Raw genomic sequence first — 13,370 nt, 5'->3', positions numbered from 1 at the left:
CCACTGTTCTAGGCTTTCTCTTTCTTGCATCCTGATAGTTTGTCCCTCTGAAATCAACTGGGTGCAAAGGAGAGGAAGAAAATGAAAATTTAACCACTTGTAATGTGTAAGTGGTTAAATATTCATAAGTTCTTTACATGTTTACACACTGATTCTATTGTGCAGTCAGATTACTTACAGAGACTATATTTTGAGCATGCCAGTCAAATTAAATTTAAACATTTTTGGCTAGATATTCAAAAGGACGCAAAATCATCTGATTTGCCACCTGGTTTGTTACAGGAGGAATGCTTTGTAGAACTGATGTAGACGTTTAGCCTACGTGCTGCTTTGCTCAGTTTATTTAGAAATGTATTTAGGCAGCCAGGCATTTCTTCCTGGAGCAGCCAGTTGATCAAAGTCATTGGAAGTTTAAATTCTTCAAATTAACTCTGCTTTGTGTTCTTGAGTTTAGAGAGAATAATTAAAACAAGGAATTATACATTATGGTTAGGCATTGCATTTGAAATTACATTCTTGAGATATTAATGTCTTAGATGTTTTCATAGATCATTGATTATGACAGCATTAAGAAAGGTATAATGATTAGCTCTCCCCCTCTGGAGGGCAATTAAAACTGAAATAATGATCATAGGATTATCGAAACTAGTGTTACCCAACTTACTGCTTGAATTAACTTGAGACTTTAGCACATGACTTATCACTGACTTATAAAATCCACTTCTGTAGTTGGTCAAAATGTCAAATGGTATGACTTGTTTTCAAAGATCTAGATCATTTGTATTCATAAATAATAAGTAAGTATAAGCAAAGTTTTTTTTTAAGGTCACAACTGATACTGCTTTTTCCTTTTGAGGTAAATTTAGAGATATTTCCTTAATCACTTGTTGAATATGACTAATGAAAAACAAATAAGGATCCCAATAGAAATCTAGGCTATTTTTAACATTTTAATAGTGGTTGTGACTAATTCAGTGATTATGTAGTTGTGATAATTATTACAATAAAAATAATAGATGTTAATACTAATAAGAACTCACCAAACAACTGGATTTAAACATTAAAGCCTAAGTGAAGAAAATAATTCATTTCCTAACAAAAAACCACATAATTAGAGATAAAATATTTGTGAATAAGCCAGATAAGAAATGAAAGATAGCTTAGAATGAGAAAAACAAATTAATGCTTTCTAAAAATTAATATACCTATAGAGTGCTATATGCAAACATTTTAAAGAGCATTTTCACACATGCTGTAGTGTACCTTTGTACACTGACACCTATATAATTTTATAAAACTGACACCTATATAATTTGTGAATCTAAAATACTTCCTTGTGTACTATACCATGTAACTATAAACATTTTTAGAGCCAATTTATAAATTTTTATTGCTACATATAAGAATTTATAACATTTAATAGAATATGTCTTACCATACTATAATCAATTTTTTTTGAATTAAAAAATGAAAACCAATCCTGTTTTGCTTAGTTTGATAAAACATTTTGTTCATCACACTTGGATCCCAATAACTTTTAACTGTATGTCAATTTCTATTTTTAAAATGTAGCTAAGCCCTCATTTAGCCAAAGGATTCCCTACAAGTTGAAAAAATCCAGCATACAATATACCTAGAGTTCCAGAAATGTTTAGAAGGACAACAGCTTTACTAAAGTGCTCAGTCTTCCACAGGAGCTCCTTGGAAGTGATAGCTCCTGTTTCGATGCATTGATTCTGACTGAGTTGCATTCCATGCTTCATGTTTATCTATTTTATCTGTCAGAGAGGGCATTGCAAAATGTGGGTCTGCCTCAACCTTACACATACAGGAGGTTCAGTTAAAAATTAATTGAAACTTTGGCCTAATTTTTCTCTAGCAAGCATTGTAAATACCTGGTATCCAAATTTCCCAGCTCACTCACATAAAATGATTTCTGCCCATTTTATAATATGGTAAGAATAATTCAGAAGGGGGCAAGAAAAGGCAAGACAGGGGAAAGAACCTTCTTTCCCTCTCATAGGTGTAGGCCAGTCTTTGGGGGAAAAATGGGAATTTCTGCTTTAGCCATTCGTTCTTACTAACCTTCCTGTGTCCCCATGCTACCTTGATCCATTCCTCTCTTATGCGGTCCAGTTCTCATGTAATTCTGCCCTACCCCGAAGTGCTCCCAATTTCAAAATTATCTACTTCTCTGATCTCCTTAAATTCAAACTCAGGAACAAAGCCATTTGACTAAAGGAATTCATACCAGTGGAAATGACTGATAACCAACAAGCTTCCTTTGTAGGGGTGTTTGTAATTTTTAAAGAGGATACATTAATCCATACAACAAAATATGTTAGACAGCATAATCTAATGAAAAAAAGATAGAGTAGGAAAGTTTTTTTTTTTTTTTTTTTTTTTTTTAACCTTCTTGTGCCTATGAATTTCTAAAACCTGACTGGGGCTTGCTTGACCTTTGGATTCAGCTATTCTAAGCTGTCCTGGCTTCTATAGCTGCCTCCTTTCCTTGTCACTGAATTCACAAACTCTTTGGAAGCTCTGTGTCTTTTAATTTATTGTTCTGTGTTGTAGATTCTTGGTTGCCGTGGCTGCAAGGCCTCTGACAATGTAAGAGTTGATATGAAGAGTAGTAACTGGATCATTTTAATGCCAGAAGCTGCATTTGTGTTTAAGAAGGATGCCACAAATGCTGTCTTCTGCATCAGTCTTTATCAGAACTATAACTAATAGCTAATATGTAAGGTTTTAAGGTTTGCTCTTCTACCTTATTGTGCTTATTTTCTGTTGAGCTGTAGAATAATCCAGAGGTGTAGATAGTAAGAAAATAACAATTAAACTATGTTGCATATCTTTCAGTTACACAAATGTTAGAATGGTTGGCAAGAATTGTCATTCTCTCTCTTTAACTGTAGAAGAAACATTGTAGGGGAACTAAATGAAGTAAAAACTGAACTCCTTTAAGTTAGGGAGAGGTGTTAGATTATTAGTTTATTTCTCTGTCCCTCCATTGTCTTTTTGAACCACTGATTGTAATGGTTTTTAAAAAGGCAATTTAGGAGGTGTCTAAAATTTATGTACTTGCTAGCTCATGTCAGCTTTATATTTTAATATAGCTTTCTTGTATAAGCTAACAAAAGTCTCTATATTGAAAATAGAAAATCTGGGTTCTTCGTGAGGAAACCACATTCTCTGAGCCATTGTAGCTCATTATCATTAGTATAAACCTAGAGTAGACATAAAAGTTTTTTGAATTTTTTGTATGTGGACGAGGAAAATTTACCATTCACATATTAAATCCCATATTTTTGGATATCTAGCTTTAAATGACTTGCAACATAAAAAAACTTCACTCATCGATCAGACTGCACTGATTTGCATTTAGTGGTGTTGGGTTGAAACTCTAGAAACACAGATTTCTTAGGCAGTGGCTTTACTTTGCTTTTTCTAATCACTATACTGGACCGTTTGATTACTGTATATTACTTCGTAGACTTTTTCTCAGAAAGATTGCTAGTCTCATCTAATGGCGGCATGTAAGTTGATGTGAAAACAATCACAGACCAGTAAATAAGAATCACATGGGAGCACGTATATTATGAAATTAAAATGAAAAGAACTGGCTTGATAAAATAACTCATACCTCTGATTCAGTCTCTTCATTTTAAAATATTGATGATTCTGAAAAATATTTTCTGAAAAATATTCTGGGCAGAAGTGTTCTATATCAAAATTGCCATGTACTTAATCAGAGCCTAGCACATCTGTCTTTTTTTCTACATGACAAATATTGGTATACAGTACATTCCACTGAGTAAAGATCTCCAAGTTTTAATATTGAATATTCTTTATCTTTAAAACCCTGTACACGTGATATTTCTTATATGTTTCTGGTTAAAAAACAATCTTACTAATGGAAAGTACTACAGTTCTCCCCACCTCTTTTTTATTTGTTTTTTGTTTTTTGCCACTATTGCTTTATAGATATGCCCATTCAATAGTTTATAATAATTAGTAAACTCTTTAATCCCAATGTGAAATTTTATTTTCAAGTAATAAAATTACAGTTTTTCCCAGATATCATAACAACCATATTCATTTGCCTGCAATACCATTTCATGTATAACTTTGAAATCAGTTTTTTTTTTAGATTTAGTGATTTTCATATGTAGTATATTACAACAGAAAGTATGTTTTTAAAAGTAGTATCCTAGAATTTAGTATTAGTGGTATTTTCATATTATGGTATAAAGGCATTACTTTGTGAATTCTTTTAATGATGCCATTAAAAATTCTTCTGTAAACTCTTGAAAGAAAGAATATATTATTGAAAGTGGTCTTTTTTGGGGGAAGCTGAGTAAATTGACCCACTTCAGACTAAAGAAAAGGCATCCAAGCATGCCTAATCCTTATCAACTTTTATAAATTGAGACTATACATTTTGCTGCTGCATAATTTCAACTGATAGTCTATATACTCTTCTTAGATATATTGCTGCTTGATTTTCTACTTACTTTTTATTCATACAAATGTATTGCCTTTTTACTGTGTATTGTCCTTTGATGATATCTTTTAAAATTTATTTTAAAGTCTTCAAGCTCATATATCATTTTTACCTTCTTATCACTTTCGCTTTTTACTGTCTGGTTTGTCCTTCATTGGCTTGGCCTTCCAATACTGTGCCTCGTGATTTTGAAGGCTACAGAAACTTGAGGAAAGCAATCGAGAAGAAAGAAGGTTGGAATATTTCCCAGGTTTTCTATTAAAATGTTTAAATACTGAGTTGCCATTCACAAGGAAATGTGTTATAGTATTATAGATTGTTTCAGACTAGATAAGCTGGGGTGCTCCTAAAAGTAATGCTGACTTTATAAAACTAACAAGAACACTGTAATACATTTTTAAGAAAGTACTTTTTAAGAATAAAATCTTCACTAGATACTTGAATTAAAATTCAGGCAGTTTCATGTGATTACAGAATAAACTATGATAATTATGATGATGACTTAGCTTTTGTAGGGTAAAAATAGCCCTAAAACCCCTGCCATTTGATTTATTTAAAAAAGAAAAAACAACAGTAATTCTTTGTCTTACGGAAACTTGTGAGCAGAATGGAAATTGACATTTTGTTGTAGCACATGCTGAGTCATGGGTGGGCTTCTGTCTCTCTCTTATTTATTTAATATAATCTTTACTGGAAAAAAACCGTTAAAATGACAACAAAAGGGAACTGTGGCCTGATTACAAATAAGATTTATAAGACATTCTTAAGGTTGAAATAGAAAAACAATTTTTGCTTTTAAAATGTGTTTGAAGTGGACATCAGAAACAGGATAGTTGCTTTTTTCATTGGAAACGAGCAAAATTTAGAATCATATTCTTGATTTGCATTTTACTGATTCAGAATTAGGATTATTTAACCAAGGATCAAGTGATATTTTCCTTATCAGAACTTTTCTTCATAGATTTTCCTAAACAAGTCTCTAGATTACAGTCAAAATGATTAAGAAAACATACTAGTTTCAAGGTAATATTTAACTGTTTTGGAAGCCCTACTTTAGAAATTCATCTTTTACTTAAGAACTTGAGAACTTATACTATGCAATTAGTTAAATGAATATCTTACATTAAATATCTTAAAGTTTAAAATGTTTTTCTTTAAATTATAATTTATATTTTATAATTATATTTAGTATGTTATATAGTATTCTAAAGTTTTTATACTTATATGCCATAAGTCCATAGGTTCTTTAAAATATTCTGTACTTAGGCTATAATTTTAATTTTTTTATCGGTCATACCCTAACTCACCTAAGCAATACATATTTAGGACAACATGTTTATTACTGGAGTTAAATTAAGGCATTAAAATTGTGAAATTTCTTCTATTCTGAAAGGTCAAAATAAGATGCATCATTAAAGTTGTGTGTGGAAGCATTTAATCACCATAAAATATTCAAGTCCTTTAAATGTACTCAGTGAAAGGAGTTTACTTCCATCTTTACATGATCCCTGAAGGATAGCAAAAGCAGAGTGGTTTGGTGGTTACAGAACAATGTCTCAAACATAGTTGTGTGTACAGATCTCCTAGGGATTTTGATAAAATGCAGATTCTGATTCAGTAGGGCTGAGGTGGAGCCTGAGATTCTGCATAAGTAATAAGCTTCCAGGTGATGGAGATGCTTCCAGTCTGTGAACTGAACTTTGAAATGGTCTGGGAGTCAGGATAACTGGTTTTAGTCCTCTTGAGGGGATTAACTTCTCCAGGCCACAGTTCCCTTTTTGTTTGTCAAATGAAGGGGTTAATTGCTAATTCCAGCTCCCAAGCTTCTGATTCTATATAAAGTACTAATTTAAATATCTTCCATTGCTACTTAGATACTTATTTTAGGTATCAATTTGCCTCGGTTTACTGAGGAAAACTTGAATATTTGAGGTATAAAAATTATAACTATCAACTTGTATTTTAAAAGCTTAAGCCTTTAAATTAATAATGTAAAGTTATGACTGCTGATTTTTCTGCATCAGAAGTGGCCTGAATGACTTATAATATATGAGTTAATGTAGACGTAAAGATAGCATTTGTTTAACTGGGTATCAGTGACTTGGAGTAGGGAGTAGAAGGATATGTTGAGTCAAATGTTTGGAATAAGGTGGTTGTATGGCTGTAAACTTAAGTATAATGCAATTTGGTTGGAACTTGAAGTAATACAAGAACAGAGAATAATGAAAACTGTATTCTGTAGCAGTCACAGGTGAGAAAGGGAGACTGCCCAGGAGAGGGAATTGGGAAACCTGCTGGAAGATGTCTCCCTAATAAATAGTCCTTTCCTAGCCCTACACCTTAGACCTAGACCTCAAGTATAGCACTGTTTGAGTACATACTGCTGGCCTTTTAATTGATGATGGATGAAAGGGGAATTTCTTTCTAGATTTTCAGCTTGAACTGCATGATGGTGGAAAATCAGCAGTCCTAGTATATTATAAGCAACCTAAGAGAGGCATTTAGTATATCACACAAAATTATTTCTTGTTTATCATAAAAGTTCTTTCTAGGTGGTTCCTAGTTTTCTTCAAGCTCATTTTTTCTCCATGCAAATGATTTAACAGCACTCACGGATCCCTGTTATAATTTACTTCATTCATTTCCAGTTAAGACTGTTATATTGGTACTCCTACTTGTAATTTCTTCTCTCGCCATGTATTTGCTGTCTCATGCATCTTTATGCATTTTTTTTTTTTTTTTTTTTTGAGACGGAGTCTCGCTCTGTCGCCCGGGCTGGAGTGCAGTGGCCGGATCTCAGCTCACTGCAAGCTCCGCCTCCCGGGTTTACGCCATTCTCCTGCCTCAGCCTCCCGAATAGCTGGGACTACAGGCGCCCGCCACCTCGCCCGGCTAGTTTTTTGTATTTTTTTAGTAGAGACGGGGTTTCACCGTGTTAGCCAGGATGGTCTCGATCTCCTGACCTCGTGATCCGCCCGCCTCGGCCTCCCAGAGTGCTGGGATTACAGGCTTGAGCCACCGCGCCCGGCCTTCTTTATGCATTTTTAAAACTGTACCATTCTACTCCAACCGAGCTAGTACATGAGACACATAGGCATGTTCAAACAGAGGTGCTTATGTGTAGTCACAGGGATTGATTTATTTAACAAACCACTTACTTCACATTCGTTATGTGCCAGGCCCTGGGTACTAGGGATGTAATGTGGAGGCCAACAGACATGATCCCTTCCCTTAGGAAGCTGACTGCCTAGTGAGAAATATAGGCACTAAATAAATAATAACATAAACATAAATGACAAACTCTGAAAAGTACTTACAAGGGAAAAGTATTTATATTCATAGTGCTCAGTACAAAAATATCTCTGAGAATAGAAACCTAGAGTTAATCATTAAAGTTATAGTTATAATAGGGCCTAAATGAGATTAAGTTTTTAGCCTAAAAGCTAAAAATCAATCCATATATTAGGGAAATTATTTAATATAGAAGAATATATGAAAAACCAATAGCTGTTAATTAAGCTATTCTGATAAAGTTTTTTTTTCTAGAGGAATTTTACTCAGAGAATATTGTATTATTTGAGTATTTTATTTATTTATTTATTGATTTTTAAAATTTATTTTAATTAACTAATTTATTTATTTTTGAGACAGAGTCTCACTCTGTCGCCCGGGCTAGAGTGCAGTGGCATGATCTCGCCTCACTGCAACCTCCACCTCCCGGGTTCAAGCGATTCTTCTGCCCCAGCCTCCTTAGTAGCTGGGATTACAGGTATGCACCACTATACCCGGCTGTTGTGTATTTTTAGGAGAGACGGGGTTTCACCATGTTGGCCAGGCTGGACTCAAATGCCTGACCTCGTGATCCACCCACCTCGGCCTCTCAAAGTGCTTTTTAATGATTTTAAAATGCTACTATAGCACAAAGGAAATAGTTCATATACAGATTCATTTAAAGTTTACTTTCTTAATGTTATTTAGCTTAATTAAATGTGTGAGTCTAGTGATCAGTAGTGTACTTTCTGTGCATAGTTGATTGCTAAACCCACAAAGGATTAGAGTTATTTGGGTATACAAAACTTCTCTCTTTTCCTCAGGACCACCAGGGCTGAATTAATTTAGCTATAATCATTCCCTGATATGTGTGTAGTTATGGTTGTAGGTACTAGGTAACTGAAGAGGAGAGCCTCCACTTATAAGGTGAATCTTGTGGCAGACCCTGAAATTTTCTATTCAATCATAGGGCAGCCTGAACATTAGACAGTTTTTGGTATGCAAAGACCCATTGTGTGAGACCATAATGAGAAGTGGCCTTGTGCTGTATGGGCTGCCTAAGAAAAAAGAGCCTGTGCCACTACCTGAAGGAGACCTGAACACACTGATGGATGTAGCTAGTGTAGACAAGCTTACTGTGGGCAGATTTAATCTGGAACTTTAAATTTACTCTTAAATGTATTAGGACATCAATAAAAATGTAGTTTTTTATATCATTGTATTAATATAAGTTTTTTGTATTCAAATGAGAAAACAAAAATGTTTGATTTCTTTTGAATTCCAGTTAATTGACTGCTACTGTGACGAGTTCTTAGGGGTGTCAAGGTCTCGTGCTTTCAGGCATAATCTATTCCTCAGTGTTTTCTGAAAATAAGCTTTTCTCTAGTGATATAAATCATTACACTATTGACTGATTGGCAATTTCCATTTTTCTCTGAAGCGTCAGGTAGAATAGCTTTGCTCATTTAAGTGACCAACATTTAAAGTTTGTTTTCACAAATCATTGATGGTTTTTAAAAATCTGAGAGAAAAAAAGTGAATACTTTTCCTTTCTGTTTTAACACCATACCCTTATGTTCCTTTTTTTAGTGTGGCTGGTAAAGAGGATAATACAGACACTGATCAAGAGAAGAAAGAAGAAAAGGGTGCTTCAGAAAGAGAAAACAATGAATTAGAAGTGGTAAGTATGAAAGAATGAACTTGTCAGTTTTAGTCACCAGGTTTGGTTGTTCTTGGTTGCTGATAACTTACTAACTTACTTGTAGAAAAATGAACTGCTTATGATGCATTCTGTTCAATCTATTTCTTTGAAGATGTTTCTTCAGAAATATGAACTGTAAAATATTGACAACTCTCAATCTTATGTATTATGAAAGCATTGTGTTGCAGAGGCAAGGGTAGAATACTATGAGAGATGAAGTACTTTTTGGTTTAAGACAAAATTATTATCTAATAACCTTAACATCTTGGAAGGATTTTTATACTGATGAAAAGTGAATTTTTTTATGTTTCTGTATTTTGTACTCCAGCAGCCTCTCTCAATGAGAGAATCAGTTTGTTTTGCCAATATTTTGCTATTAATTTTCACAAATCACATTTTAGGAAGAAAGTCAAGAAATGAGTGATCATGAGGATGAAGAAGAGGAGGAGGAGGAGGAGGAGGAAGATGACATTGAGGGTGGTGAAAGTTCTGATGAATCAGATTCTGAATCAGATGAAAAAGGTACTTGCCATTTGGTATAAGGGCAAAAATTCATTTTGGGAAGTTGTTTAAACCGTGACAGAAAACTCTTAACATTCTCCATTTCATACTTGATGAAAGCAACTTTTGTGACTACTGACCTACATTTGCCTTCCAAGGCTTATGTGCTAAACAAATGAGTTACTTCTCTTGCTGGATGTAGTCATTGTGTGATTTCCATTCTTGCTGAGTACAAATAGCATTGTCCTTGATCAAAGTGAACACTCTTTATCTCATTCACCTTTTTGGCTTTTGGTTTATCCAGGAAACTTTTCTAATGACTTATCAGTGAATAAAAATACCTAGTTGATGGTTTTTATGCTCTTGTTTGAAAGCAAGAATTCTGATATTTTGACATAGTACCAGGATTTTTATTTTCTTCTTTTATAAATAGCCAATTATCAAGCAGACTTGGCAAACATTACTTGTGAAATTGCAATTAAGCAAAAGCTGATTGATGAACTAGAAAACAGCCAGAAAAGACTGCAGACTCTGAAAAAGCAGTATGAAGAGAAGCTAATGATGCTGCAACATAAAATTCGGGACACTCAGCTTGAAAGAGACCAGGTGCTTCAAAACTTAGGTAAGAATTATATTTAATTCAAATGAAAGTTCAAGCTGAATCTTCAAAATGGGTTTTTTATCTTTTCCTGTAGAAGAAAAAAATGATAGAAGCCATATTAAACCTAAAAAAGGTTGTTTGTTTTATTTTTGCAAGTCTCAGTTTGTGTCTTTTATTTAAAAGTTATATGTAGCTTGTAAATACTTTCTGACCAGATTATATGTTAATTTGTCTCATAATGTTAAATATTGTTATTTATTTTGTTTTTTCATACTGATATCTGCCTAGGCTGTTTACTCACTTTATACAAATTTATGGTTGTTTTAATGTTTTGATTTATGTTGGGTACATTTTAACATAACATATTAATGAATAAGCTTCAATAATCATTAAACAGAGTAAGAGTAGATAATAAAGAGAGAATGATTGAAAGACACCCTAGTCTTCTGAGATGTGAATGTTTGGGAAGTAGCTCTTCTCTTTGGATATGGACTTTAAATCTGTGAAATAAAAATCTGTGTCTCACAAAAAACATATAAAAATATCCTCTGGTCATTTAGGCTCAGTAGAATCTTACTCAGAAGAAAAAGCAAAAAAAGTTAGGTCTGAATATGAAAAGAAACTCCAAGCCATGAATAAAGAACTGCAGAGGCTTCAAGCAGCTCAAAAAGAACATGCAAGGTTGCTTAAAAATCAGTCTCAGTATGAAAAGCAATTGAAGAAATTGCAGCAGGATGTGATGGAAATGAAAAAAACAAAGGTATTGATTGTTTTTTCCATTAACGTTTGATGTTCAGTATGATTTTGCAATTGGGACAAAAAGTAAAAAACTATTGTGGTTCTTTCCATATTCAATAAAGGTAACCCAATCTTACAAATGATGTACTTTCCTTTGGCAATTAGAATTTGTTTCTGATAGTCATTCCTCATGAAAGCCTTTCTTCAAGAGTAGCTGAAAATCATGTGCTCATCAGGGCTTCTTAGACATTGATGGATATTTCTTCTCTTACAACTCTTACGCAAGCTTAACAAAAACATAAAATATTTCAAATATGCAAGAAAGCATAGATAATAACATAACAAACATTGTATCCACAATCTAGTTTAAAATATTAAGCATTACAGATACACAGTAAGCCTTCTGTTTATCTCTTCCTGATCATATTCCTCATTCTCCAATAGCTAATAACTGTCTTACATTTAGTGTTTATCATTTCTATACATAGAAAAGCACTAATTTTCTTCCCCTGTCCAAAGAGAGTGTGCAAATCCTGATCTGTTATCTGTTTTTGTTAAGGAATCAATTATTTTTTACGTCTATCATGAAAGTCATTGTAGTTTTCTTAAAATAGCAATAAAATAGCAAATATGGAAGTGATTTAGATAGAATAACCATGCATCACTTAATGATGGTACGTTCTGAGAAATGCATTTTTAGGTAATTATTTGTCAAACATGGAGTGTACTTACACAAACCTCGATGGTATAGCCTACTACACACTTAGGCTACATGGTAGAGCCTATTGCTCCTGGGCTACAAACCTGTACAGCATGTTACTATACTGAATACTCTAGGCAATTTTAACACAATGCTAAATGTTTGTGTATCCAAACATATCTAAACATAGAAAAGGTATTGTAAAAAATACAGTATAAAAGATAAAAAATGGTACACTTTTTTTTTTTTTTTTTGAGAGGGAGTCTCACTCTGTCGCCTCCCAGGTTCAAGCAGTTCTCCTTTCTCAGCCTCCCAAATAGCTGGGACTACAGGTGCACACCACCATGCCCAGCTAATTTTTGCATTTTTAGTAGAGACAGGATGTCACCATATTGGTCAGGCTGATCTCGAACTCCTGACCTCAGCTGATCCACCTACCTCAACCTACCAAAGTGCTGGGATTAAAGGCATGAGCCAGTGTGCCCAGCCAAAAATTGTACACTTTTATAAGCATACCTGATTTTACTGTGATTTGCTTTATTGACCTTTGCAGATATTGCATTTTTTACAAATTGAATGTTTGTGGCAACCCTGCCTTGAGGATGTCTGCTGCTGCTATTTTTCCGACAGCATTTGCTCACTTTGTGTCTCTGTCAGCATTTTCTTTTTAACAATTAAGTTTTTTGATTAAGGCATGCAAACTATTTTTTTGAACATGATACTATTGCACACCTAATAGACTACTGTATAGTATAAACATAACTTTATATATACCGGGAAAGCAAATAAATTTGTGTGACTTGCTTTAATGTGAATTCACCTTTTTGCGGTGCTCTGGAACCAAACTTTCAAGGTCTCCAAGGTGTGCCTGTAAGGTGTGCACTTACCATGAAGGGAGTTCGCAGGACTGTAAGTTGCTCTGGGTGAATCAGTGAGTGAATGGTGAATGAACGTGAAGTCCTAGGACATAGCTATACACTGCTGTGGACTTTATCAATACTGTATACACTTAAGCTACACTAAATTTATTTTAAAAACTCTCTTTAGTGATAAACTAACCTTGGCTTACTGTAATTTTTTTGTACTTTATAAATATTTTAAGTTAAAAGAACTTTTTTACTCTTTTGAAATATCACATAGTTTAAAACACAAAATGCATTTTATAGCCGTACAAAAATATTTTTTCTTTATATCATCATTCTGTAAGCTTTTATCTATTTAAAATTTTTATATTTTTTACTTTTTAAACTTTTTTGTTAAAACTAAAACACAAACACGCACAATAGCCTAGGCCTATGCAGAGTGAAGATTATCAGTATCACCGTCTTCAACTCCCCATCTTGTCTCACTG

The 13,370-nt window shown here is 33.6% G+C and overlaps 1 protein-coding gene across 13 annotated transcripts in view; it reads left to right on the top strand.

Annotated features, from left to right (window-relative positions):
- The window catches only part of KIF21A (kinesin family member 21A), a 155,088-nt gene that overhangs the window by 91,143 nt on the left and 50,575 nt on the right, over positions 1–13,370 (top strand). For 9 of the 13 annotated variants that reach the window (XR_005240013.2, XM_037997284.2, XM_008002848.3 and 6 more), the window contains exons 12-16: positions 4,702–4,740; positions 9,368–9,458; positions 9,881–10,001; positions 10,414–10,602; positions 11,142–11,341. Coding sequence is in view for 12 of the 13 variants with exons in the window: in XM_037997284.2 (XP_037853212.1) it covers positions 4,702–4,740; positions 9,368–9,458; positions 9,881–10,001; positions 10,414–10,602; positions 11,142–11,341 (640 nt within the window). In the remaining variant the exon portion in view is untranslated. The remainder of the gene's footprint in view (positions 1–4,701; positions 4,741–9,367; positions 9,459–9,880; positions 10,002–10,413; positions 10,603–11,141; positions 11,342–13,370) is intronic. The other 4 variants (XM_073020619.1, XM_008002852.3, XM_008002860.3 and 1 more) reach the window with 1 other exon arrangement.

The sequence above is a fragment of the Chlorocebus sabaeus genome, chromosome 11 (genome assembly GCF_047675955.1).
Source record: "Chlorocebus sabaeus isolate Y175 chromosome 11, mChlSab1.0.hap1, whole genome shotgun sequence".
NCBI classification, from domain to species: domain Eukaryota; kingdom Metazoa; phylum Chordata; class Mammalia; order Primates; family Cercopithecidae; genus Chlorocebus; species Chlorocebus sabaeus.
The sequence above is the reverse complement of the archived record's forward strand: the minus strand, read 5'-3'. Positions and strand labels throughout refer to the sequence as shown.